Raw genomic sequence first — 26,194 nt, 5'->3', positions numbered from 1 at the left:
CTCACACACAGGGAGAGAGAGAGAGATGCACAGTATTCCATTCAACAATCATTCCATTCAAGGAGTTGCACTTTATACACATTGACACATATACACACAAACAATGCAAGGGACATTTACCTTGAAGGATAAGGAAATGCTTATTTCAACACACAACATTTACATATCCTTTTATCAGTGGCTGTAGAAGGATATGGAGATGTGGCATGTTCAAATAAGCTGCACTGAGTGAGTCTGCATTTCAGAAACAGTTTAGTACAGGAAATCCGCCTAAAGAGAGCAGTATCTATTACGGAGATCAATAAGCAGTATCTCTTACACAAATCGATCATACATTTAGTTGGGTAATTGGCAATTAGTGGGAACTGATAAGAGGTTCTCTAAAACTTGTGAGGGTATGTGTTCTTTCTGCACTGTCTTTTAGAAAATTCGCAATAGGATTCTGAATCATATAGCTTGACATTTTAAGCTGAAAATTTGTGTAATGGCTCTATCTGAACAGAAAGTCATGGGTGTCAGACAGTATGTGGGGGTGGATGGGTAGGTTTGTAGCCTACAGGGGGACTACGTATGAAAGGGATACTGCCGGTAAGTGCCTTAACTCATTGTCCCGCTGACGATGTGTACAGGGCTTCAGACAGAATAATGCAATGAAGTGCATTTCACTATTTTACCATATCAGCGTATTTTCTAACATGAGCTACACACTGCAAGCGACTGTTGGTTAAGCTTACAGCGCAGTCTTTGTTGATAACAAATAGGTAGCCTTCTTAGCCAGATAAACCAATTACGCAATGTGTGTCATTTGGTTTGTTATGGCTCTGTTAATAGTACCATGGATGTAGGCCTACGCTAAGGTTAATGGGAGGGGGATTTGACGTGTTTGCTTTATATTTGCTTTAACCGACATGAACTTCCCGTACTCTGCTAGCCTTCCCGTACTCGCTAACCCTGTCAACGCTGACTCTCAGAACAGCGTCAACGTGCGTCTGCCGCCTCTGCGTCCCCACCACGACATCAGTGCGCTCAGAGCTGTCTAGGGGAAACTTGACAGATTTCAATCGCACAGTAATTCGGCAACTGGTAAAGAGGAAGGGCTTCTGTTTGATAAGCGGTAACAACTATCTAGTGGACATGAACAAGTGGAATAACCAACACGTGTTGAACAGGAGAAAAAGACAACGACGTTTATTTTGATCGTTTTATACCTTATCATCCATGAAGAAGACAAACGTAAGTAACATACATATAAACATAGTCTACATTCAAAAGCATGCTTTCTGATAAATGTTTGCCTGGCTCTTTTAATGATTTAATGTATGCAACACTTGCACCAGCCTATTTTATACAACTGACTAAACTTAGTGTAGAGAGAGCCTAAATGCGCTAAGGAGAGACATTGCCTATATGAAACCATAGCGATTCCTTTTGTGTCTCTTATTATTTTAAACTACTTACTGGGTGTTTTTAGATTGGACAGAGCGTTTGCACCTTCGCACTACTGCTGTCGACTTTGGTGACAGGTGGCGAAAAAGGCAGAACTCCACTCACGGACGATGTGGGCACACTGGACGTTCTGGTGAGTGTTCTACCTCCACTACTGCCCTTGCGGGTTCAGAAAACAGTCAAACTCAGGGAAACCACGTCCCATTCATGAAACAATGATAACTGTATTGACTCCATTATGAAACAGAAACAATTCGTTTTTTGTCGGCCGCTTTAAGTCGAAATAAATTAAGTAGATTTGTGTCTGGGTTTAGGGATAAATGGAAAGTTGGCTAAAACAAAAGCCTACAAAATGTAGCAATACTTAAGGCAGTCTGATTCCAAATTAAGGGCCTCTTAATAAACAATATGGGTTTCATAGCTCAGTTTGAAGCATAATTCAGATTATTATAAGTATATTTTGAAGGATTGTAAGGATTTTGTCTTTCATGGCTCTCTAAACGAGATTCCCTCCCTCCCTTTCTGTTTTTGTCTGTAAAGAAAGGAAACATTCCCCAGGACTACAGAATCCCACTTAATCACGCTCCTAAAGCAGTGGTAAGTCTTGCATATGCCCTGCATCTCAGATTAGTGTGATCAAGACCAGACTAAGACTGGGATTTTTAACAATCAGATTACCCTGGGTGGACTGCCGACCTCCATTCAGAGACAGTGGCGCCCCCCAGAAATGTGTGACCAGATAGGGACCACTGGAAATTTAAGGGTGGCACAGGCACACCGAAACCAAAAGCCAGAACTGGATTTCTGGATTCAGCTTTTCTGTTAGACTGTTGTATGACTACTATGTAGTTGAAAACTATGTCAGTGAGAACAGTTCAGAAATATGTAGCTTTTTTATTTCACTTTTAATGTTACTAATTGTCTGACGTGCATTCACTAATTCTGGTACAGTTGACATTTTCAGTTTCACAAAAGTCCTGTTTAATGTGTTGTGTATCTATATACATGTACATGTGCTAGCCAGTTTGTTGTTCTTCAAATAGGCTAGTTGTCCTTTTCCTTATTTCAGACATACACAGAAAAGGTGTTATAGGCCTATTCCTTGTGCTATCCGTTTGTTAAGTCGGGATGCAATAATGTACCGATGATTCTGTTTCCGGGTCCAACTTGACCCAGAGCGGCTCATTTTTCTACAGTAAAAGAAAGAGGTTTTATTTTTCATTGTACAGAGTAGCCTACAACAAAAATGCCATTCTACTACAACTGTACTCACCTCTGCCTCAACCTAATAAATTCCTAAGGCTTGGATGTTACCCATGATTGTATCATATGGCTGCATTACTCTTTTAGAGTTAAGAGCCTTTTTCTACCCCTGCTAAAACAGCATTGATGGTGAAAAGTTTCACAGGTTGTGAAAACAGACTGGCTGCGCTATAGCAAACTTTTTGAACGAAAGAGCTGGAGGACCAGGAAACAACATTTGACATCAGACTTAACAACTGGTAGTTAGGTAGGTAGGGGATTTCCTACAGTGACCAATCAACAGCCAAGCCTATTTCGTATCACTTTCTGATGTGAGATTCAGCTACAAGGCACATTTGTCTTGTGCCGAGTCGCAATTGTGCCATATGATGTACCCGAAATCTGTAAAGGCACTCCTTCACAATATGACATATGTGCTGCCATAGAGGGCAATCAACATCCAAGCCTGTTTAAAATGTACACAAGTAGTGAATTAGGTTTGAAGGTGGCAATAAATAGAGCGAAAGCATATTTGGTATCATTTGAACTGTCATTTTATGTAGATTAAGAATTTCAGGTGCCTCCAACACCGATCCTTACTGGAAAAATAGAGGGGGGTTTTTTTGTACCACAATACAATGGATATTGGACCAAAATTCTATGTTAGAACATCATAATATTAGGCAATATCTCTCAAGCTGGTTAGAGGATCTTTATCAAACTTGGCATACTGTACTTACTCATTATAAGGGCTTGATGAACTGATTAGGTAATTAAGGTCTTGACGTCAAAGGTCAAGGTCACATGAGGTCATACTTCAAATAAAGTGTTGCCGTGATATCTCCCAACCAGATTGAAGGATCTTTATGAAACCAATACAGTTAATAAATCCTACATACACTAATTACATACTAAAGGGTCAAAGGTAAAGGTCAAATTCATCCAAAGTTATATGAGCCTACAGTATAGCAGGCAAAACAAATGTCATATTACGTAATTTGTGTCATTAGTGATTACACAATGTTTGCATTACAAAACATATTTCTCAAGGCAAGAAAATTATTAAAACAAGCTTTATTTGCTGTATATCAATTGGTCAATAGGTTTTGTCTTTTACTCCAATGCCCTCTTTTAAACCAGGGGAAATGAAAACAAATTCTCTAACTCTAAATGACACGGCGCAAAAGTTATTAGCCATGCACCCGATTTACCTATATCCAATGTATCATGCATGGGCTGCAAAGTCATGAGGAGTGTGGGAAATGCCCACACTAAAACCCATGTTAGTTCACATTTTGAGGGTATATGCATTTAGACAATATATGGTTTAGGTGGTTTAATTAGTTTTCCCTTCATGGCACAGCCAAAAATATATCTGTCATACACTTGATTTACTAATACCCAATGTTTTATGCATGGACAACAAAGTAAAGAGGAGGGTGGACCAGTCAGAACCTTAGATCTAATGTTGAGGTTATATGTTTTCAGGAAACATATATGAGGAAGGAACACCACCCAAACCAACATATGGTTTGGGTGGTGTTCCTTCCTCATATATGGTTTGGGTGGTTGAACCAGTTTTCCCTTAATGGCACAGATCCAAAAGTATCAGCCATATACCCGATTTACTCTTGAACGGGCAAACTAAGTAAAGGGGAGGGTGAGAGATGTAAAAACCTACATTAGATCACGGGTATATGCTTTCAGAAAATATATGGTTTAGGTGGCCTAAACTACACCCCAAAAAGGTATCAACCATATACTCTATTTACCAATACCCAATGCATGCAGCATACTAATGAGGAGGGTGGGACATGTCTCATGTCATGGTAGATCATATCCTAAGGGTATAAACTTTCAGAAAATATATGGTTGAAGCAGGCAGGAAGCATGGTACAGACCAAAATATATTAGGTGTACATTTTTTTCACCCAAATCCATAAAATGACATTTATTTCAATGGATAAGTTCCTTAAAGTAGAAATGGATCGGCCGATACATGGATCTTGATCACTAGACGTCGCCGAGTACTGACGATATAGGAAAACGTGTTTTCTGTGTTTGTGCTAATTTGTGCTACCGAACTGAAGTAGCTGCAGCTGCCTCTTAACAGACTCAAAATGTCATTAAACATGAACACGGCCCTTTAGTGATAAAACGATGCTTTTTCAACTCATTAATTGTGAAGAAACCGTTTGAATTAAAAGTTTGTAATCTTCAGCTGTGAGTTTGGAAAGTCCATCACACATTGTTGTCATGTGGAGGTATAGACAAACAAAATAAAACTGATTGGTTTGGTGCCCTCCGTGGTACCGACTTCTCTGCTGGCTCATGGACAAATGCTTTTGAAATAAAAAATGTAACTTCTGTAAGTCCCAGGTTTGTAGGTCATTTGTAGGAGTTATAAAGTGTCAATTACAGTCAGCATCTATTACATCAGTAAAAACCTCAAACATCAACATTGCACTTTAGTAAGATAAGGTTATGAATTTGGACTTAACACGTTGATTGTCAGCCATAACCTTGTATGACAGGGACATAATTAGACCTTAACCTTTTACCTTGAGTATATATTAGTTCATCCAGAGTGTATAATGAATAACTGTGCTAAGATCCATCAATCTGCTTTGGAGATACAGCCCAAACACTGCATTTGTGCATTTGTGTGACCCGATGCGACCTTGACCTTTCGCCCCAAGACCTTGAGTACCCAGTCAGTTCATTGAGCCCTTACAGTGAGTAAGTATACCAGGTTTGATATGGATCTTTCCACCGGCATGGGAGATATTGGCTAATATCCAGATGTGCTAGCATAAGATTTTGGGCAGTATTCATTGTACCATGGTCTATTCGAAGCTCTAATTTGTTTCAGTGAGGATTGGTGTTGGAGGCACCTGAAATTCTACATCTACATAAAAAACAATTCAAATGATACCAAATATGCTTTCGCTCTATTTACTGACACCTTTGACCCTTTTACAGGCTAATTCGCTTAGACTAGGGGGGATGCAAGATACACCACAGTGATGTTGTTGTATTGACACATTCGTTTGATCTGATAGGCTTACCGTAGTTTGGAATTAATGTGTGCTGTGCAAGCTCGAGAACACACGTTGTATGAAACATGCCTTTGAACGTTTGCAGCCATCTCGTTAATGGAAGTACATCACAAATACACAATTGGCTGACGGCAGTTGCCAACGTGCTGCATATTATAAAGGAGCAATATACAGCTTTAATTTAACATATTGTTGGTGAGGACCACACAGAGGCCTTCAATTATTATCAATATATCTTTATTTTAGATACTTGAACAGTTTTTGGCCCTAGCCCCTCTTCACTCTATCCTTAATACTTACTGGTAATTACCCCCAAATTTCTTCAATCACTCATTCTATTGACCACTCTCGAGATTAAGTTTAGCTCACTAACATCATGCAGAGCTCACAGAATGAGTTGACTGTCATATCCAAAATTACATTCCAAATTTGAATATGACTGTCAACTCATTTGAATGTCACTCAGCAAATGTATATGACATCAGAAAAATGTTCAGTGGTCTCTTAATTTTTTCCAGAGCTGTATTATGTCACATACCAAAATAATTGACAAACAATTTAACTGGCAGCAAGTTGGTACCACCACGAGCGATGATTTGAATAACTTTTCAGCTTTGTACATTTTGTACGTGCTGTGAGCTTTACTTGTTTTACAAGAGATGCACACTTACCCTTGTGGTTATGGTGTTATCCAAAGGCAGATTCAAGATTCAAAAGGTTTAAAGGGATATTCCACCATTTAGGGAATTACACTCATTTTCCACCCCCCCTTGAGTTAAACAATGGATTTTTACCTTTCTCCAGTTCATCCGTTCTCTGGCGATACCACTTTTAGCTCCAGCCTAGCATAGATCATTGAATCAGATTAGACCATTAGCATCTCAATGCTAGCATCACGTTTAAAAGTGACTAAGATTTCCGGTAATTTTCCTATTTAAAACTTATCTCCACTCAAGTTAGAAAATGTAATAACGGAACAACGGAAAATGAAACGTGGCGATTTTTTTAGGCTGATTTGACATGGAACTATACTTTCATTCAGGCATAATAATCCAGTCACTAACCAATTCCCCTGCTGCAGCTCAACCTTGTATTGTTGCTGGAAGCCTATCGGGACTATTTTCAGGTGCTGCATGATACCATTGTGCGCCCATAATGTTCCTTGATTATTACGCTGCTTCTGGTGTCCACTTTCTGAAAGTCCGTGTGGCAACCAGTAGCCTCTGTACTTTTGGCTTGTACAATGGCTGAAGATGAATAAGGTTGTGGTCTGACTTTCCTAGTGGGGGTAGGGGGATGGCTCTGTATGCATCCCTCATGTTTGCATACATGAGGTCTATTGTCCTGTTATTCCTAGTTGGGCAATCAACAAACTGGTACAAATTAGTGAGGGTGGAATCCAGTGTTATGTGTTGAGTTTGGAGCCTTGCAATTATAGAATGAATGACGTCACACTCTGTGTCCTTAAGGCCCGCCTGTGACACCATATACCAACCACACACAGCTTATTCCTTCCTTATAGTGCACATAAAGTTATTTCAGCATGTTGGACAAACACAGGAAAAAGGGGACTTTCTGGATTGATGTTGATGGAACAGAACAGCACAAAGGAGCAGAAAGAGAGAGATAAAAAGTCTGGACAAGGGGTAGTGTAGCGGAGTCGTAGTTGTTGTAGTAGACATTGATTTTGGACGAGGAGAAGGAAGAGCAAGAATACATGGAAAGGGAGTAGCACCAAGTAGAGGAATATCCCAAATGACTTGTCTTTGTGTTACCGGACATCTTGTCTCATTTGGAGATGTAGATAAAATAATTTCCACACAGAAAGCCAAAGTGCATGGCACACAGTATTGTACCAAATATTATTAAAGAGCACACCCTTTCTTTAAGTGTTCAAAGTCTAAACAAGATGCTGTAAGGAAAAAAGGGAACGTTTTATCAGTCAGTGTTTATTCTAGTAAAGCACAGTGATAAAGCCTCCGTACTGTAACATGCTCAGGATTCAGGTGTCTTAAGCTGTATTATCTCTTTAAAAATGTCAAGAAGAGATTCAACAAGTTTAAGAGTCATGCCCAAACAGAGTTGTGGAGACTGTACCATATCTGACAGATGTGTTATCTCACCAAAACCATTGGTGAATGTTACTAGGAGGCCAACAGACTTTAGATCTTTTTGGGTTAATAAAACTCTCATACTGTAGCTTTACGGCTTCTCTCTGTTCCTTTCAGTAGACTGCAGTCTATCCCTCACCGTCTTGCAGGCATTGTGCCTCTGTGCCAACCATGCGTATGTCAGCCCTTGCAGCTTTCTCAGTACCCCCTGAAACATTTGTCTTGGTACCTCAAGGCTAAGCCACCCTCATCCACTCATCCTGCACTGGATCGTTTTGTGAATCTCAATATTCTGATCACAACAAGTCTGGGCAAATTCGGTGAAGACAGGACCAGTCAGAGGTTACATTCATTGTTTTGCACCTTTATGATTAGTTTATGAAGTATTGGTTTTGCCAAAATTATTTGCCAGTAACTGCAAAAATACACACCTACTGTATAAAGTATTTTGATAAATACGCCATTTTCCTCAACGCAATAAATTACAAATTGCAAAACACTATTTTGAATTTGTAATACATATTTTAAATACATGTATTATAAATACTGCCCATCCCTGTGCATACTTGGCCGGCCGCTGCTCGGCCGCTGTGCTCCTCCAAGGACCGTTATCTGGCTCTGTCGCCAGCATAGAGTAGTAGTGGAAGTGTGCACATCCCCACCGGTGAGGTGCAGGGCAAATGGAACTAGAACTGCAAAGGATTTATTTTTTTGCCTGAGAAAGACCCAGCCGGGTCGAAACGTTGCAACACAATAAATATATGGGAGTTTTAGCAGAGTGCGGGCATTTCATTCCTTTACTGTCGCCACCATACCCATGGCAATCCAGACTTTTGTGGTCCCCCAATGGTGGAACGATCTGCCAAGTCTCATCAGAGCAAGGCATCCCTCTCTGTCTTCAAAAAACTTTTGAAAACAACTCTTCCACTCCTATCCTCTAGTACTAGTATTGACAGATGTAGTGGTAATTCCTAGCTATAGTTTCCTCTGCACTGTAGCTTAAATGTTATTGAATGAAATCGCCCTTAACCTACTGAGCAGTGTGCCTTGGGCCTTAATTATTACGACAGAAATGCATTCATATAACATCCTTCCAACATAAGCACAGCACTGACCCACACATTCATAACTAGCCATTCAGAATCATAAGGTCCAAATGTTTGCTAATCATGGACGTAATCATTCTCAGCGTGGATTTTGATGTAGGCCTAACCATTCTCAGAGTGGATATTGCCTTACAGGGCCGGTTCTAGCCTACTACATTTGGGTGGGCTGGTGGAAATTTTGGGTGGGCAATGTGGCAAAGTGGTCAAATTCGATCATAAATAATTGACATAAACACTGATGTTAAAGACAGTAGTGCCACACTCTGGGGGCATCTTTAAAAATAATGCCCCAGCTGTTGGCTGCAGGACCGATGGTTTTCTTTTTCTTTTTCTGTACCAACAGTACCGACAGCATCAGGATGGGGATTTACCTAACCTACTACACAGCTATGAACCAGCTATCTACTATTACACTCAACACCAACTCCTATACATCCAAGCTGGGTTTGAGGCTGCATACTGTGCAGATGCCCAACTAAAAAATCTGTCTATAGGCCGTTGGAAAGCTCTGTTTTTCCTGTATCACGCTATGTGATCCATATATGGACACTTCCTTTGTATCAGCAACCAATCGTGAAAGCTCAAAGGCGAGTCTAGGCTGAGAATGGAATCTCATTGGCTGTCTTTCAAGGCTGTTTTCATGACATGATTTACAGGATAACAAAAGTAGATATTCATAAATCCCTCTGTAAATTGAGATGGTTAATGGGACACCGTTAACAGGAGAGACGAGAGGAGGCAAGGAGAAGAAAGTGTTCAGGCAAGGGGAGCAGGAGAGGAGAGGAAACAGAGAACAGGATAGGAAACAGAGAATGATCAAAAGGTTTCAGAATGATCAAAATGATTTAAGCCTGCGCTCCCGCACCACCAGACTCACCAACAGCTTCATACACCAGGCTGTTAGGATGCTGAACTCTCTCCCCCCTCCACCCTCAGCTACATAACATCCTGAACTTTGGACCCACAATGGTTGCCTTGCACTACTCCACTTGTACACTTGTGTCCTGAAAACACAACACACTTCTGCTCTTACCTGTACATAACTTGCACCACTATGCCACTTGCTTACTTAGGTCAAACAGAACTACCTCAGCCATTTATTGGCCTGACTTTGCACTATTATATTGACTGTCTATGCACAATTGCACAATTTCAACCCAATTTTGCTGCTCTTATTTCTTCATTGTATGTGCCTTCTTATTTACTTTTTATTGTTTACTTGAATGTTACAGTATGTTTGTCTGTGGACTTAAATTGGTAGAATATGTCTTGTCTCCACCGTGGGATAGTGAGAAACGTAATTTCGATCTCTTTGTATGTCTTGGCATGTGAAGAAGTTGACAATAAAGCAGACTTTGACTTTGACTTTGATGCCAAATGTTCTGGAGGAAAGATTGCCAAGGATGAAGTAATGCTCCACCCAGTTTGTAATACTGTCTCAAGGGGACTAAGTAAGCAATGAACACTGGCCACATTTTGTTATTAATAAGCTAAGCATTTCTGCCTGTCAGACAATCACCTCTTGGCAGAGAAGATTTGGCAATTTTTTCATGGGCACAACCCACATACTCATTGCTGCTGCTCATCCCACAAGTGCTAATATTTCCAAATAGGGCACCATTTGAAAGGGTACTAAACAGGCTTTCCAACAGTATAAGATGTATTGCCAAAAACATTGTTACCACAGAGAAATAATCTACCAAACACAAATTTCTTTACTTTTTGTGCTAAGTTTCACAGGCCTACATAATATTGATTTAAATGTAAAAATAACTTAAATGTAAAAATCTATTATTTTGGAGGATTACCCTCGCAAAAAGGAGTGAGGCTCTGTTTGTTTCAAAAGAGTAGCTCTCCATATGATTTTGGGTCCTTCGGGTAGCCCTGCCAGCCTAGTGTTTCATTCTGGGCATGTTGTTGGGAGGTAGAATAGTATAGAAAAGGTATACCCTCTGCCAAATGGAGTCAGTCTGTTGAGCTCTTTCTAAGACTAATGTCAAATTTCTGTTGGACGGAATTTTTACCTTTACTTACAACACCCACTATGTCTGTTAACATTATGTGTTCACTAAACTTTTTTCACATTGCATTTGTAAGATATTAAAAAATGGCCTGATGCAGTCAAATTGTCTGTCCATTATACTTTTCCTAATATGAGTTGTGGAAGTGGTTTAGATTTAAAATGAAACACCAATTTGTGCATAAAAATGACTGAAAGGTGCATTTTGTTAGCCTGACGAGCCAGACCCACAAATTGTCTGGATAACGAAACCTCTGCCAGTCACTATGACGGCACTATTTTTTTTGTACCAATGTTTCATGAGTATGGCCTATCTGAATGTAGTCGGAATTTGATTCAAAATGAACAGCAGCCATCTCGTGCATTTCTTTTGGTGGAAAGATAATGAAAAGTTTGCACACCGCTTGTACAGCCTGAAAGAGCACACTGATGATTCTCTGATTTGATTCCTTTAAAAGGTTCCTAGTGTTGATGAGTGTACATATTGTGTAACAGTTTGATTTTTGAATGTTAAAAGTTGCAATTGGTGAATAAACTCTTTTGACAGGTGGATAAATTCTAATAAGAGGTAGATAAACTAACCATAGGGCCCCAGGATTGAGCCCAAACTTGGACTATTTCTTCATCTCGTTCCCATTATCTTTCTGTGACATTTTCTGTCTCTCTAGAATATCACTCTAAAACCACTACTGCTGCGTCGACGTCACTCACACGTACACATATAAACACACATACACACACGCATGTGACGCAGCAGTAGCAGCAGAGAAACCATCAGGCAAGTGTTATTTAAATAAACTTCTGGTGTGTACAAACGTTTTAATGCCTTGTTTTATGAGTACAGACCCTATTTGTACTACTGTGGAAGTTTGGTGCCATTCCAGGCATTATTAGTGGGGTAATTTACGAGATACACCGCTGGTTCCATTAGCACCTGCACCAACACATTCGGCTGATAGCGCTAACTCGACCAATGTTCAACCAAGGGAAAACATCTTCTGGGGGGATGTTTGGCACGAGGTCATGGCGCAAAGGACCCTAGGGTGAAATTACTCTGACCTATCCGTCAGTAAATAAATCCTGAATTTCTGTTTTATGACAATGTTTGACCAAGGGAAAACATCTTTTGGGGGGATGTTTGGCACGTGGTCATGGTGCAAAGTAGCCTGACGTTGTCATACTCTTCCCGCGGGGTGGAACTAAGTTCGGAATGGCACCCAGGCTAGGTGCAAAGGACCCTAGGGTGAAATTACCCATCCCTTTAAGTTGACGTCAGTAAATAAATCCTGAATTTCTGTTTTATGACATATTTAAAAGATATATATATATTTTTAGTTATGTTAGGCATTATGTCTACACTGATGAAATCTGAACAAATCCTTAATAAGATGCATCTTTCTATCTGTCTGTTTGTCTATTTGTCTGTCCATCTGTCTGTGTATCTGCTACACATCAGTCTAACACAATATATGCTGATGTCTTCCCTATGCATGCTTTCTCACCCAGACAGGAAAGTGCTGGTTGCAGTTAAATCTTTATCCTGTGGAGCAAAGCCTGAAGCACCTTGCTCACAAGTTTAGTAACCTGTCAATCAACCGGGAGAACATTACCATTTTCATCACTATGCTCCAGGGTCTTCGCTTCATGCTTGGCAACGAGGAACTGGTGACTTTCATAACTTTTGCATTTAAGTTAATTTATTTATTGGGGAGTAGTAATGTACTACTTAATGTGCTACTTAAGGCTATATACTGTACATTTTATTTATTTATTTCATTGTCCTGTTCTGTCCTAAGGACCTGGCAATGCAAGCATACGAGTGCCATTTCAGGACAGCCCACTGGCCAACTGATCGCTATTTTGATCATGTAAAAGAGGTTTTCAGCACAGCTGCCAATGTTTCTGGGATATTGGAGTGTGCCCCACCTCCCTGCCCATCCACTTTGCCTCCCTCTGCCACACCAGGTACAAGCGCATGCACACACACCACACACACACACACACACACACACACCACACGTCCACAGGCGCACACACAGACACATACACTCACACACACACACCTCTACATATGCACGCACGCACACACACACACTCACGCATGCAAAAGTAGACAAACCCACGCGTGTGCATGTAACGGATGCCAGCTAGCTTAGCTGTGCTTGTGGAACGTTGGTAATCCTCACTCGCTGACGCCTTAAGAGTGCTGCTGGCATGCGAGCCAATAGCCTGGGCTATTGGCTCAATTGTTAGCGTGCTCGCCTCCCGATCCGAGGTGCTGCTGTTTGGGGGTTTGAGTCCGGGCGTGTGCAGGGGTGAATTGCGCAGGTTCAACACAACGCAGGTTACATTGGTGCCGTGACCCAGATCGGGAGTGAGGTTTAGGGGGGTGAGTGTAACGGATGCCAGCTAGCTTAGCTGTGCTTGTGGAACGTTGATAAACCTCACTCCCCGACGCCTCAAGAGTGCTGCTGGCATGCGAGCCAGTAGCCTGGGCTATTGGCTCAATTGTTAGCGTGCTCGCCTCCCGATCCGAGGTGCTGCTGTTCGCAGGTTCGAGTCCGGGTGTGTGCAGGGCTGAATCGCGCAGGTTCAACACAACGCAGGTTACACGCACAAACAATCTCTCTGTCTCTCTCTTTGTATCGCTGTCTCTCTCTTGCATTTCTATCAGAAAGACTCAGGGAGGTACAATGAAAGTTAACACACGTTTTAATCCATCAAAGGATATACAAAAGGCATAAGCAACAATAAGACAGTCTTTGGCATAGGCCCCGTCCTCGGTCCAGGTCACCGAGTGTGCAGACCCTTTCAGATCCTGCCGGTATGAGACGGCAGGGGCGGAGCCTACCCCCAAAGAATAAGAAATAAAGATACCCACCAGAATGCTTAGATGGTCATCCTCTCTGAAATAGAGCATAACAATATTAAACAGTGCATGTTGTATTATCCGGTTGAGCTCGGGAGATGAATCAGAGAAAGCGAGACAGACAGAGACACATGAAGAATATACTATTAATAAAATAAACTGATGATTTGATGAGGATGAGGATGATGGATTCGACCACCTGTGACTCAAATTCTATGATTGATTTAAAGTTATGGAAGGGAATTGAGCTTGCAGATGTTCAACCCTTTGAACAAGACTGCTTGAGTGACTAGTGCTTGCAAAAGCTTAGTTTAAGGATTAACTAACAACGTGCAGGACGATGAGCTTGCAATTACAAACGCTCAGCGGTTTGTGCAGCAGAATAGAGCTCGCAGTTGCAGATGCTCAGGGTTAGTGCAGCGGTTATAGAGCTTGCAGTTGCAAATGCTCGGGGGACAATGAGCTTGCAGTTGCAGAAGCTCAGGTTAGTGCAGAAGAAATAGCGCTTGCAGTTAAAGATTATGACCTGCACAAATGTGACCAAGCCAGTACGGGCACCAGAAACGAAGAGATGAGTAATATGATTAAATTTAGATAACCACCACCAGACATTTGCAAGAGGAAGTACACTGATTACGAAATGCTCATTACTGCTGAGTGAGTCTTTAGTAATCAAGAACTCAGTAACCATACAGTCAATAGATTCTTGTGACAAGCAAATGGAGTAGCTAGCTCTTAATTGATAAGCAAGTTGATGCAAAATATTACAGTTTGTGAACTCCATTTGTTACGGTTCAATGGTGAACAGAAGCTGCGAGGACAAGATGTACAGCAGATGAAATTAACAGACTACTGTCCATCCGGCAGAGGTAAAGCCATGTTAAAGAAAGCTAAATAGCACAACGTATAGGCCTACTATTAGGATAGAAATGTAAACGGCAAGTTTTAGATTAATGAATTAATTATGTTGACTTACCCAAATAACAGCACGGTGTAGTGTCCATGACAGATTATATCCGATTTAAGTACGACCCCTAAATGTGATGACTTGTTTCCGTGAGCAAGTCGCATCCTGCAACGGAATGGAGCTAAAGCAGATCCAAGGGCAAGATGAAAAGAGTGAGCCATGCTTTTGCACCTTGCTCTTGGAAAGGCCCCCCAAAATAAGATGAGCAGCATAGGTAACGTTAGCTAAACGAGACAGGAAAACATGATAGACATTGTCCATAGGTAATAAGTTCAGAGAGAAAAGGTATAGAGAAACAGATAGAAAGCTTGAGCACTCTCTGGTGAAAAGAAAATGACCAGCATGGTCTGCAGCGATTACAGCGAAGTCGAGGAGCTTGCACAAGCTCAGAGCTTTCGTAAGCTCGGTTCTTGCACGGCAAGAATGTAATGCAATGTGGTGCAAATCCCCGTGGAAAGTGCTTAATGATCGTTCGGTTCGATAACGATTGATGATTGCGATTTGATGATTGCGATTCGACTGCCGAGTCGAGTTGCGTATGTATATGATGAGTGAAGTGGGGTGATGGTAGGATAAAAGAAATTAACTGTTGTGACGTGAGATTACCCGAGGTTTTGCTTGCAGAAGCTAGACCAAGGGCGGCGGTGCGTAGTGACTAGAATGTATTAACACTTTATTCTGTGCCTAAAGTGCCGGCTGTGCGTAGTGACTGGAGAAGAGTGGCTCGGGTCCATCATAATTAAAATAATGCTTTAGCTGAGCCGAATAACCACCGCCAGACCTTTGAAAGGTAGCTTACCTTATTTGACGCTTGCGAGAGCTATTTGCGCATCTATAAGGGCTTGATCCTGAGGTCTTATATAGGACTCGTAAGCCGACGAAGACCATCTTCCGAGCAACTTGATTGAGGATGCAGGTAATCCTAGAGCGGCTGCTGACGTTGCAGCGCCGATGCGAAAGGAATGGCCAGTATATTGGGAGGTTGAGAGCCCGCAGCTACCAACCGCTGTCGACAAGTGGATTCTGAACCATTGTTTAGACAGACAACCCAGTGGGTAGAAGAAGAGAGGTGCATTAGGAGAAGTGTGTGGGCGAAGTTTAAGATAGTTGATCATAGAAGTATAGGGACAGAAGAGTCATTTACTTTAGAATCTCTGATAATGACAAAGACCTGAGGTGTCCATTTTAGAATGTTTCAGAATTACACAATAGAAGTGGGAGGAGAAGAGGATGGCTGAGCAAGCCAGATCCTGAGAAGGGTTAAAACCTGGCTGTCAGAACGAAATTCCCCAGAGTGCATGAACCCATAGAAAGCCATGAGGAACACATTCAAGGAGTGAATTGATAGGGAGTGAAAAGAGAGCCAGGGTTAACTAACCAGCGGCAGACCTAAGGACACAACAGGACGAGACAAAATACAATCAACAGATACATAGCTGGAGTACACTAGCACTTATGGATGGTCGCTGAGGATGGTTTAGCATATAACTAAAATAAAGACAAGAGATGGAAGAGTAATCCTCATCATGCTGACTGGGTGAAATAAGATTAAATGTGAAACAAAGCACTGCTCCAGAGCCAAGAGTAAGTGGGTGTTTAGAATATGTGAACCAGCATCAAAGACCTTGTAAATTAAATAGTTAGAGTGAATTGGTGATGTAGACTAATAATTGCTGATTGATTTTATTATATGACGATTGAGAATTATGTGATTGAGATTCGAGGACATATGGATATACGATAGTGAATTACAAAATCTAATGATTAAACAATGTAAGTTTACTAATGCTGCTGCTCCTACTGTGGTGGGATAAAGACATGAAGAGTAGGCTACAGGGTTAGCGTATAGCTTAGATGAGGAGGTAAATAAGTTGACATCACATGACCTGGATGAAGTAAGACTAAATATGAACCAAAGCACTGTCCCTCGATGAACGTTTTGGCTATAGGCCTACATGAACCAGCCCCGCATCCCTGCATGAAGTAGATAGTTACGGTGAGGGTCAGTACTCCACTGCCGACAGATGCATACCCTTAATTTAAAGAGAGAGGCATTTACATTAAACGAAGCTGCTCCTGAAATTGAAAGATTATAAAGATGTTAAGTAATGAAGAAATGGGAAGGAATGCCATCCCTGTGCTTGCGGCTGCCGTGACGTAATGGGAGATTACGAATGACGACAAGCAAAGTCCATTGAGAGTTTGTGCCTGCTAGAGGTGTTGCTTTTTTGGCAAAGAAGAGTTAGAGAAAAGATCTTGTTCTAGTCCCTACAGCCTGAAGACCTGCAAGGAGGAATGGAGTGGTTAGAGAGGAGACATAGCATTTTCAAAAGGACCTAGCACGCAGGCAAATAAACAGCCATGATACATTACGTTGCCATTAGTTAAATCAACGAACACAATGTATGGGCCTACATATTGTGTAGACACATAACCAATGACAGTAACAGACGATGACAGACAATAATGATCAGCCAGACAGGAGATAATGAAAATAAGATATGGCCTTCAGGTGCATTGAAAAATATTATGGGTTAATGACATTAGTAGCCTACCGCCCTGCAGACAATACCAACGGTATCTCTGCGACTAACGCTGCAGCCAAGAAGGAAGAGTACTTTTGTCCCTGTTGGCCTTCCAACACAACAGCCTGACCAGCGAGACAATTTGCCTAGGATGTGGACTTAGCAAAGCTGTATCATGGCAACTTTGGCAAGGAAACCATCGCGAGTGTCGATAACTGGAGTAGCCTAACTGAGTTTTTTTGTTTTGTTTTTTTAAAGGTTCCGTACATGTATGTTAACAGCGTAGCCTGATAAGTCTGACGGTTTCCGTCAGAAAGTTTAGCAAGCATATTTGCGTTGTTAGCGATACGACGTTAACCTCATTAAGCACTAGGATCTAACACGAGACAAGGGTGAAAGAGAACCTCCAAGCCGCGGAACTTGTCTCTTTCCGTTGATAAGACCGGGCGGACCATAGACATAATATACATAGACGCCGCATTGGCTGCTGGAAACAAGAAATGCGGCCGCCATCTTGGACCTGTCATACTCCTCATTGCGTTGCAGCAGAAAACACAAGATGACAGCACTGTGCAGCATGTTCCTGCTCAAATCGGCGGACCATACTCGGGGGATTTACTTTTCACAAGTAAGATTTAACATTACCGTACTATTGGTTGTATTTTGTATTTTCGAACAATGTGGCTTGTATCATAGCTACATGTATGACCTTTGCAGCAAAAAAAACCGCGTGAAAATCTGTTCGGTATTCAGTGAGATATGATTAATTAAGTGTGCTGACAGCTCATTGCACCGGCCAAACAGATTACACTGAGTGGAGTGGATGACCGGTCCAAGATGGCGGCTCCAAATCTCGTCAGCGCTAGTAGGGAGCAGCGGTCGATGCGGCGTCTATGTATATTATGTCTATGGGGCGGACAACCCGAACAGTGGCACAATTTGGCCTACCTTACTCTCCGACGTTTACTATGCTACATTGATGGAAACCCCCGAGACTTTGGTGAGATGCGTCCAACTCAGTTGAAGCGAACGTAAGGTAGGCTAAGCTACTGGTCTGTGACTGTATCAAATGTTAAAGTTGTGGCGAAGTGAATGACTAGCTACCCGTGCATGGATACGGAACATCGAACATCGGCACCTGAAAGCAACAGGCAGGTGCAAAGTAAAGTCATTATAAAGGCTGATGCAGACTGGTGATTGGTCGGAAGTAATGAATGAATGAGTGACGCATGCATTGAGTCTTCCTGACAGAATTTACGCTAAAAGCTTCCATTTCTTCTCGTCCTGTCTTTGTCTCTCACGCTCTTTATTTGTTACACATACATATCATCTCATTTCTGTCTCCAAGTAATCTGGCTTTCACCAGACCAAGCTCAATCTTTTCAGATTTAACATTGCAGCATTTTCTACTGCACAAGAGGTGTGATCAACGGGCATAGTTCAAATGACTCTGTACGCAATTGTATAGTCATTCACCAATCTGACCAAAGAATCGGGTAATGTTTGCAGAACGACGCAAAAACTCAGTAGGGATTAATAGCCAATAGCGTGCCAGCTTGATAAGCCAGCTTGTGATTGGCCCCGGCAAAAAACGAAAGCAGCAGAAAAAGATGCACAGGTTTCCAGCCTGAGCTGCAGGGCGAAAAAGAAATCGCCGTCAGATTAGGTTGGGTTCACCCAGCCTAGTCTCCAAGTATTCCAGGAATTTGAGGATAAATATACTGAATGTGATTGATAAATTAAACATTAATAGGATGATTAATAGGATGATATTTTATTCGACTGATATGGCAGAGCTAGGGAGTAATAAGCTGTGACAGGTACAGTTGTGGTGATAAGACAGAAACTGAAGCTGGACCCCCCCCCGATACACACACACACACACACACAGATACTGCACATACATGCCACCCCGTTCCCTTCCTTCCTTGCAAAAATGCCTCAGTACGGCCTCCCACACACATGCTCATATACACACATGCATATACACATACTACACACACGCACACCTGTGCATGCTTACAGGCACACAATCTCTGTCTGTGTCTTTCTGTCTCTCTCTCTTTCTCTATCAGGCACACCACCACCATGACAAACAGACAAACAGAGAGAGAGAAAGAGAGATCAAGCGAGGAAAGAGTAGTCTACAAAAGAGAAAGAGAGAATTAAACAAATGACATTTTAAAAATGATGGATTAATCTGTTCCCACAGGTCGGGAGAGTCAGCATCTCATTGGAGAGAGACTAAAAACAAGCCTTCCAATCGTGCTACTTGTCCCTGTCTTATGCATATTATCTCTGGGCACATGGATGGTAAGTCTGTCTCACTGACTCCTGAACTGCTTAACAAACAATTTGGGTCTAAAGTTTAGGGGGGGGGGGGTTCCAAAACGCTATATCTCCATTCTTTTTAAACATTAAGTCATGTTATTTAATTGTATATTTCAGGTAATATCAATACAATTTTAGTTTTGCTGTTTTGATCTAATGACAACAAAATCTAATGACAATAACCCAATTACAATTGCACTGAAATTACCTGGAAAACAAAATGTAAAAAAATGATTTATGAAAATTCATTGAAATGGAGGATGTAGCGTTTTGGAACCAAACTCAAATATACTAAATTGTGCACACAATCTAGACAAATGAGTCCACAATTTACTAAAATGAGCACAGATTCTCTCGATATACAAAAATATCTTGTAATGACACCTCCCAGGCTCCATAGTAAACTGCCAGCAATCAGCATAGACACGTTTTAGCCTACTACACATGTTGGGGTTATGTACAATAGGCATTGAGGATCCCAAAACCTCTTCCCATAGCTTATGCAGCACGAGGGTTGCGCTGTCGCGCTTGCCAAAGTTTGATAGTGACATGGACTGTAGCCTCATCTGATTGATTGATTAGTTTATTTTTTCAACATCATTTGGGCTGACAGGGCCAATTTAGGCTAAGTCCCTGGAGATGACAGGTGCAACTTGAATCGTTCAGAAGTTTGTGGCTTAAATGCAATGCCTTTTGAGTAAGGAGTAGCAAAAAACTTCAATCTTTTGTTGCAAATGAAACTCATAACTACTGTATTTAAAAATGAAAACGTAGGTAAATCATCACAAATTTCTATGACTTAACTTGTGACTTGCTTGAGCCAAGCTATGACTTGACTTGCTTGATTGTCAAAAATGGACTTTGGATTTGCTTGTGACTTGCACATGTGTGACTTACTCCCAACTCTGCTGAATCCTGAGTATGTCACGCAGGCTTCATTACTGTCCTTTACTGCAATAAAAACTGACTGCTGTATCAACCTAAAGAAAGATAAACATTCCCATTGTCTTACAATTTCTTGTTGACACATTGAACACTTATCGAAAGGGTTTGGTTTTTAATGAGATTTGGTGCAATACTGTGATGCTTGCCGACAGGGGCGTAGCACAAGATCCTGGGCCCTATGCATAATCAGTCCTGAAGGGCCCCATAATAAATATAATAAAATATATTCCAGATTTTTCAAGGGCCCTCCCTCCCCTTGGGGTCCTAATCAGTACTGGTTTTACCCCCAGTCTGACGCCCCTGCTTGCCGAGGACTTTGCCGTTACACCTCCAGGCCATACAGGGTGTCATGTCACACCAAGATTTATTTTGGGTATTTCTCCACTTGGTACTGCTGGAAAAACCTGGAAAAATGTGTTTGCTGTGTCAGCGTGCGGACCTGTTAACATAACTTAGAGTGGAGATAAAGGCCCCTATTTTGCACCCTGGCGCATGGCATAAACTCGTTTTCAACCCGTCGCAAAGTTTATTTTCTTATTTTGCACGTCTATTTTTTAAACAATGTGCCCAGGGGTGTGGTAATTAACAACCTAGGGAGTGGCCTAGCGCATTGTCTAAAAATCGCTATTGTACACCACCTAAAACGCATTACGCCACTGACCAAGAGAAACCTGGTCAGAAGTCTCTGGCGATTATATGTTATTTTATATTATATGTTGTTTATATATTATTTTAAGAGCGCATTGTCAACAGTCATATTGGCGGGTGCACAACGCACCATCCTTCTATCCTCCATGAACACGCACCAGCGCACATCCATGCAAAACATTAGAAATTACACGATTAGGCTACAATGGGAAACATAAGTAGAATAAAGATTCTATACATCTCGAAATACATCTCACAATGCATTTGCAAATTGGTAATGACGGTTAAAAGTGATTAGGCGAGAGCACAGCTGAAGACGCACTATCACGAGATATAAGCAACTCCTCTGCAGTATAAACGTTGTTAGGGTAAGTGTTGCTTTTTCCAGCCTATGTTTTCGATGGAAATCCATTGTCAGTCAATAGTGAAAGTAAATTACTGCATATAACTGCCTTGTCGTTGACTAACACCATGGTGAAGTTAGTTTCACTTTGCCAATGAGTTCAAATAATAGACGCGTGCAAATGCATAAAGCCTATGCTAGGTTTTAGTAAAGCATGGTTTAGTGGAATGACTGTTCCATACGGTCTCGCAAGCAGACTCCTTCAAATGCACCGTTGACTGTCAACATACTGATACATTTTTTGACGTCGCGCTTTGCGCCGTTAAAGGGAATGACATGTCATTCTCATTGATTTAAATGATGTTACGCCCCAAACACACCCATGACTGATTAAGAAACCTAGGAACACCTTGTTGCGCCTTGCGCTCGACGTTTGATAACGAAAACACTCCCAATGTGGACTGGACATCCTACTAAATTTGAATAAGCTTTTGACTAGTGACGATGCGCTTTAGACTCATGATAGGGCCCAAAGGCTGGATAAGACCATATGGATAAAGAACAGTCAGTCAGTCAGTCAGTGACAGACCTTCTCGTGCATTTGATGTTGTGTAAAAGCATTGAGCTGACCCACGAGCTTGAGTTACACTTTAGACTTTGCATTTTGCTTGCCATTTAAATAAGTCCAATGAAGCTTAACTGACAGTTTGTCTAGCTTATGCAGTTATATAGCTAACTAATAGACCATGGGCTTTGCTAAGGCAGAGCAGGACAATCCGACATCACACAACACACAATTGAAAACAATACATACTTAATTAAAAGAAATTACTCCGTTAAGGTACTGTTAAAATTAATAAAAAATATAAAATGGGGATAATAATTCAGGACTGATTATGCATGCATGAATTATATATACTGTAAAGAAAAAGTGTTATATTTGTCAAGTGATGGAAAGTGTTGGAAGTTGTAATGACCTTTGAAATGAGAGGGCAGGGGCTGAAATTAAAGCTGCAGAGGTCTGGGTAATGTTAGACAAAATGGATTCTGTCTTCTGTTTTTTCAGCTGGAGTTGGTCTCATGCGGGTGTGTGTGATGGCCTCGGAATCCCTGTCCATTATTGGCTGGAAATGTGAAAGCTTGATTTTTCAACTATTTGTATTGTTCATACCAGGAATTTGTCTCTGTCATCTAGGTAGCACAGAGGAGAGGAGTCTGTTCCAATGACTCCAGCAGAGATGAATCTACAAGACCCCAGAGTACAGCTGTGCTGTCAGGTCCTGAGTCTCAGTACGGAGCTGCGCGAGAGAGCCTACAGGAACACTCAGTGATGAGTCCAGAGAGGTACACTTAAAATTTATCAGCAGCTGAGCATTCTGAACATACTATAAATTATCGGTTCCTTCCCTTGCCCCTCATAGAGCAACATCCAAGTTATGGGGGTCAGTTGCCAGAGGCTTTCACACACACACTCTTTTGTGTGTGTGTGAAACATTCTTTTTAAAGCAACACCAAAGAGTTTTTGTACCTTAAAATAATGTTTCCAAAATCGTTTCAGTGGTTCATCAACTCATAACATGGTGAACGGCACTTTCTGCATTCGCTTCGGCTATAACCGCACTATGTAAGTTTGCCGGATCGGGTAGCGGATCTGTAGTTCGATGGAATGAGACATAAGAAACTAAAATTTGACTTGCATCTGATGTCGAAAATACATCATACTTTCATAAAATCATGCAACATGTTCTAGCTTGTCTGTGGACATTGTTATTTGCAAAGCCGGTGCTGGATAAACAAATGGTGCGTGTGACAGAGGAAAAGTTATTTGGTGTTGCTTTAACACATTCATTTTAAAACTGTACAGCTGCCTAACACAGCTACTACCTTTCATGAGCATACCATATGCAGGGATAGGCAAAAATACATCAAAATGTATTTGGAAATAAAATACTAAATACCTGACTTATAAATGTATCAAAATAAAATTATATTTTGAAAATACTAAAATACTTATTTTCAACGGACTATGACATTTTACAGTACACTGGGTGAGTTGATTCAGTACACAATGTCTCTACCTGACAAGGCATTCCATAATCAAACATGCTGAATCCCCTGTTACTGACATCCCAATATAACATTATGGTCACCAGGATAAAGGTTTGTTCTAAAGTAACTCACGTTCAAATAACTTTCCCTTAATGACTCATAATGATATCCTAATTGACTTTCTTGATATTCGGTAATAGATAGTCTACTTTGCATCAGCAACAATGACTCAATGACTAATTCAAATGAATGATGAGAATGATCAGTGGCCAGGTCTGATTTAAACCACATAGCATTTGTACTATTTTCAGTTACTCAACACTCACATGCAACTACTGTGTTTCATTTCTCTTTCCGTTTACAAAACTGGTTCATGCTGTGAATTTGATCAAGTAATTCCAATAAAATTGTTTAAAGGTCCCCTTAAGAGTTTTTTTTTTACCTTAGCATATAACGTTTCTAAAATCATTTTGATGGCACATAACCTCATAACACGATGAACGGCACTTCTGCCATTGTCCGAGCAGCCCTGTATAGGTGATTACCGACCAACTTTCTGTGTTCGTGTAGGAACACTGCCCCTCCGAAATCGAAATGGAAAAGAGCTGCTATGCAACAGGAATTCAGTTATTTTCATACTTTATTTCAAAATAAACCCGGAGAGCAAAGGTTCTTTAGTGATGCTTTAAGTTAAGTTGTTTTCATGAAATATTCATGTAATTTCAACATCATTGTGTTATACAAGTGGCATGTACTGAGAGAAGGCATTTAGATGTACTTAGTACGGCAACATCAGTGTTTAAGGAAGATAACTTTGATATTTAAGATTTCAAGATGAGTGTATGTGTATGATGTCATCACGCTAATCTCAGAAAGTATTTTGCAGTATTTAAAAATATTTTGATACAAAATGTGAGGGCATTTCCATCATCCCATTTAAATACAAATTACAAAATAATATTTTACATATTTGAAATAAATGTATCAGAAATACTGCCCATCCCTGACCATATGTATGTAAGAATAAACATTTATGTGGCTTCTTGCTGGGCTGGACAGAAGGCTACAGTAAATGGCAAATGTAAAAAAAAAACGTTAGTGTGTCTCGTGCCGTATTACTCTACAAGAGATAGAATAACAATACCTAAACTTAGATAAGACTAAACTATTATAAATATGCATAAACAAAAGTATCATTGTCATTATTGGTGTTTAGCAGATGTGAAAATGTTCTATGTTACCCATACCCTCCCATAATCCTGAGCTTAAGAATGTCCAAATTCAGATGATGGCATTTGAATAGATCTTCTGCAAATGGATATGTGGATATTTGCTCATCCATGCACACCTCTCCTTTCTGTAGCAGTGGGTGTAAATGAATACTGATGAATGTATTATTATTATAGAGCTGACCTGTCTGCTTACATGCTAACTCTGGTCCATTTGCTTCAGGAGCACGGATACCGTTATGGTGATGATGGAGGTCGTGAAGGATCCGGAGATGTGAACTTGAGCATTTCAGCAGAAACTTGAGAAACGTGGCTGGGGAAGACAACTATGCTGGGAGAATGTGTGTGTGTGTGGAAGGGGAGGGTGTGGGTGAGGGGGGGTGAGGAATGTACTCCAGAGTTACCTCAAAGACATTATGGGGCATGAGTGGGAGGATGTGGTGATAAGAGACGGCCATGCTGGCCATGGAGAGATGACAGAACGCTCAGTACTCCCCGCTCCTGCCTGTCTGTTTTCTGCAGACTTCCTTGCAACTTGTTACTCAACACGCGGCCCTTTGGAAGAACAGGATGGAGACTTTTTTTCACCCACTCTGGAAGTGGGTGTTTCTGATGTATGTTGGATGTCTGCATGTGTATATACAGTACTGTATGTCCGCCTGTGCATCTCTGCACTTTTGTGTGTGTGTGTGTGTGTGTGTGTGTAACCGTGTTTCGTGGGAAGGAAGCATCTGTTCAGTTGCCTGCGGCGACCTCTGCTGAAACAGTAGCCATCATCTGGCCGTTCCTTGCAGGCTGGCTCTCATGAAAGGCTTTTTGTAAACAGCTTCTGTCCTGCATGTCCACCACGATCCTGTTCTGTTTCATCGACAGACACAGAAAGAAAAGAGAAAGAGAGCGAAATCCCCCAGAATGATCTGTAACGGGCCAGAACAGTGTCCGCTTGTCCAAAACTGTTTAGGGAGGATGCAATCACGAATATGGCCCATTGATGTTTTTCAACACATTTCAGATATGGGGAGCATATCTAACTCCCAGAAGTGGTGTATTATAACACCACTTTGCAACAATTTGCCATTTGAGAAATCCTTTTATCAGGCAAATAGTTTTGGATTCATTTTGAAATTCATTCCTCAAATCCTTCATTTGTATGCTGAGTGTGAAGTGAGGACAGACAAAAATGTGTAAATATCAAAACTTGCATAGTGCTGCTTTAACTCACTTTGTGTGTGTGTATGTGTGCGCGTGTGTTAGAGAGAGTGAGAGAGCATCGTTGGAATGAATTATATAGTGTTTCAGACCGA

At 41.2% G+C, this 26,194-nt stretch overlaps 1 protein-coding gene across 1 annotated transcript; it reads left to right on the top strand.

The window, feature by feature from the left end:
- Window positions 1-580: 580 nt before the first annotated feature.
- On the top strand, window positions 581-26,194 carry kitlgb (kit ligand b). The gene is made up of 8 exons (XM_042079179.1): window positions 581-1,233; window positions 1,472-1,579; window positions 1,987-2,043; window positions 12,491-12,649; window positions 12,781-12,949; window positions 19,558-19,658; window positions 22,808-22,956; window positions 25,114-26,194. The coding sequence occupies exons 1-8, from the start codon at window positions 1,219-1,221 to the stop codon at window positions 25,166-25,168; spliced, it is 813 nt and encodes a 270-aa protein (XP_041935113.1). The 5' UTR covers window positions 581-1,218; the 3' UTR covers window positions 25,169-26,194.

The sequence above is a fragment of the Alosa sapidissima genome, chromosome 22 (genome assembly GCF_018492685.1).
Source record: "Alosa sapidissima isolate fAloSap1 chromosome 22, fAloSap1.pri, whole genome shotgun sequence".
Lineage (NCBI taxonomy): Eukaryota > Metazoa > Chordata > Actinopteri > Clupeiformes > Clupeidae > Alosa > Alosa sapidissima.
Note: the sequence above shows the minus strand (reverse complement) of the source record. Positions and strands in the feature narration are given on the sequence as shown.

Coding starts and splice junctions, on each gene's coding strand:
- kitlgb (XM_042079179.1), top strand. Junction 1,580..1,986: donor TGGGCACACTGGACGTTCTG/GTGAGTGTTCTA, acceptor TTGTCTGTAAAG/AAAGGAAACATTCCCCAGGA. Junction 2,044..12,490: donor ATCACGCTCCTAAAGCAGTG/GTAAGTCTTGCA, acceptor TTTCTCACCCAG/ACAGGAAAGTGCTGGTTGCA.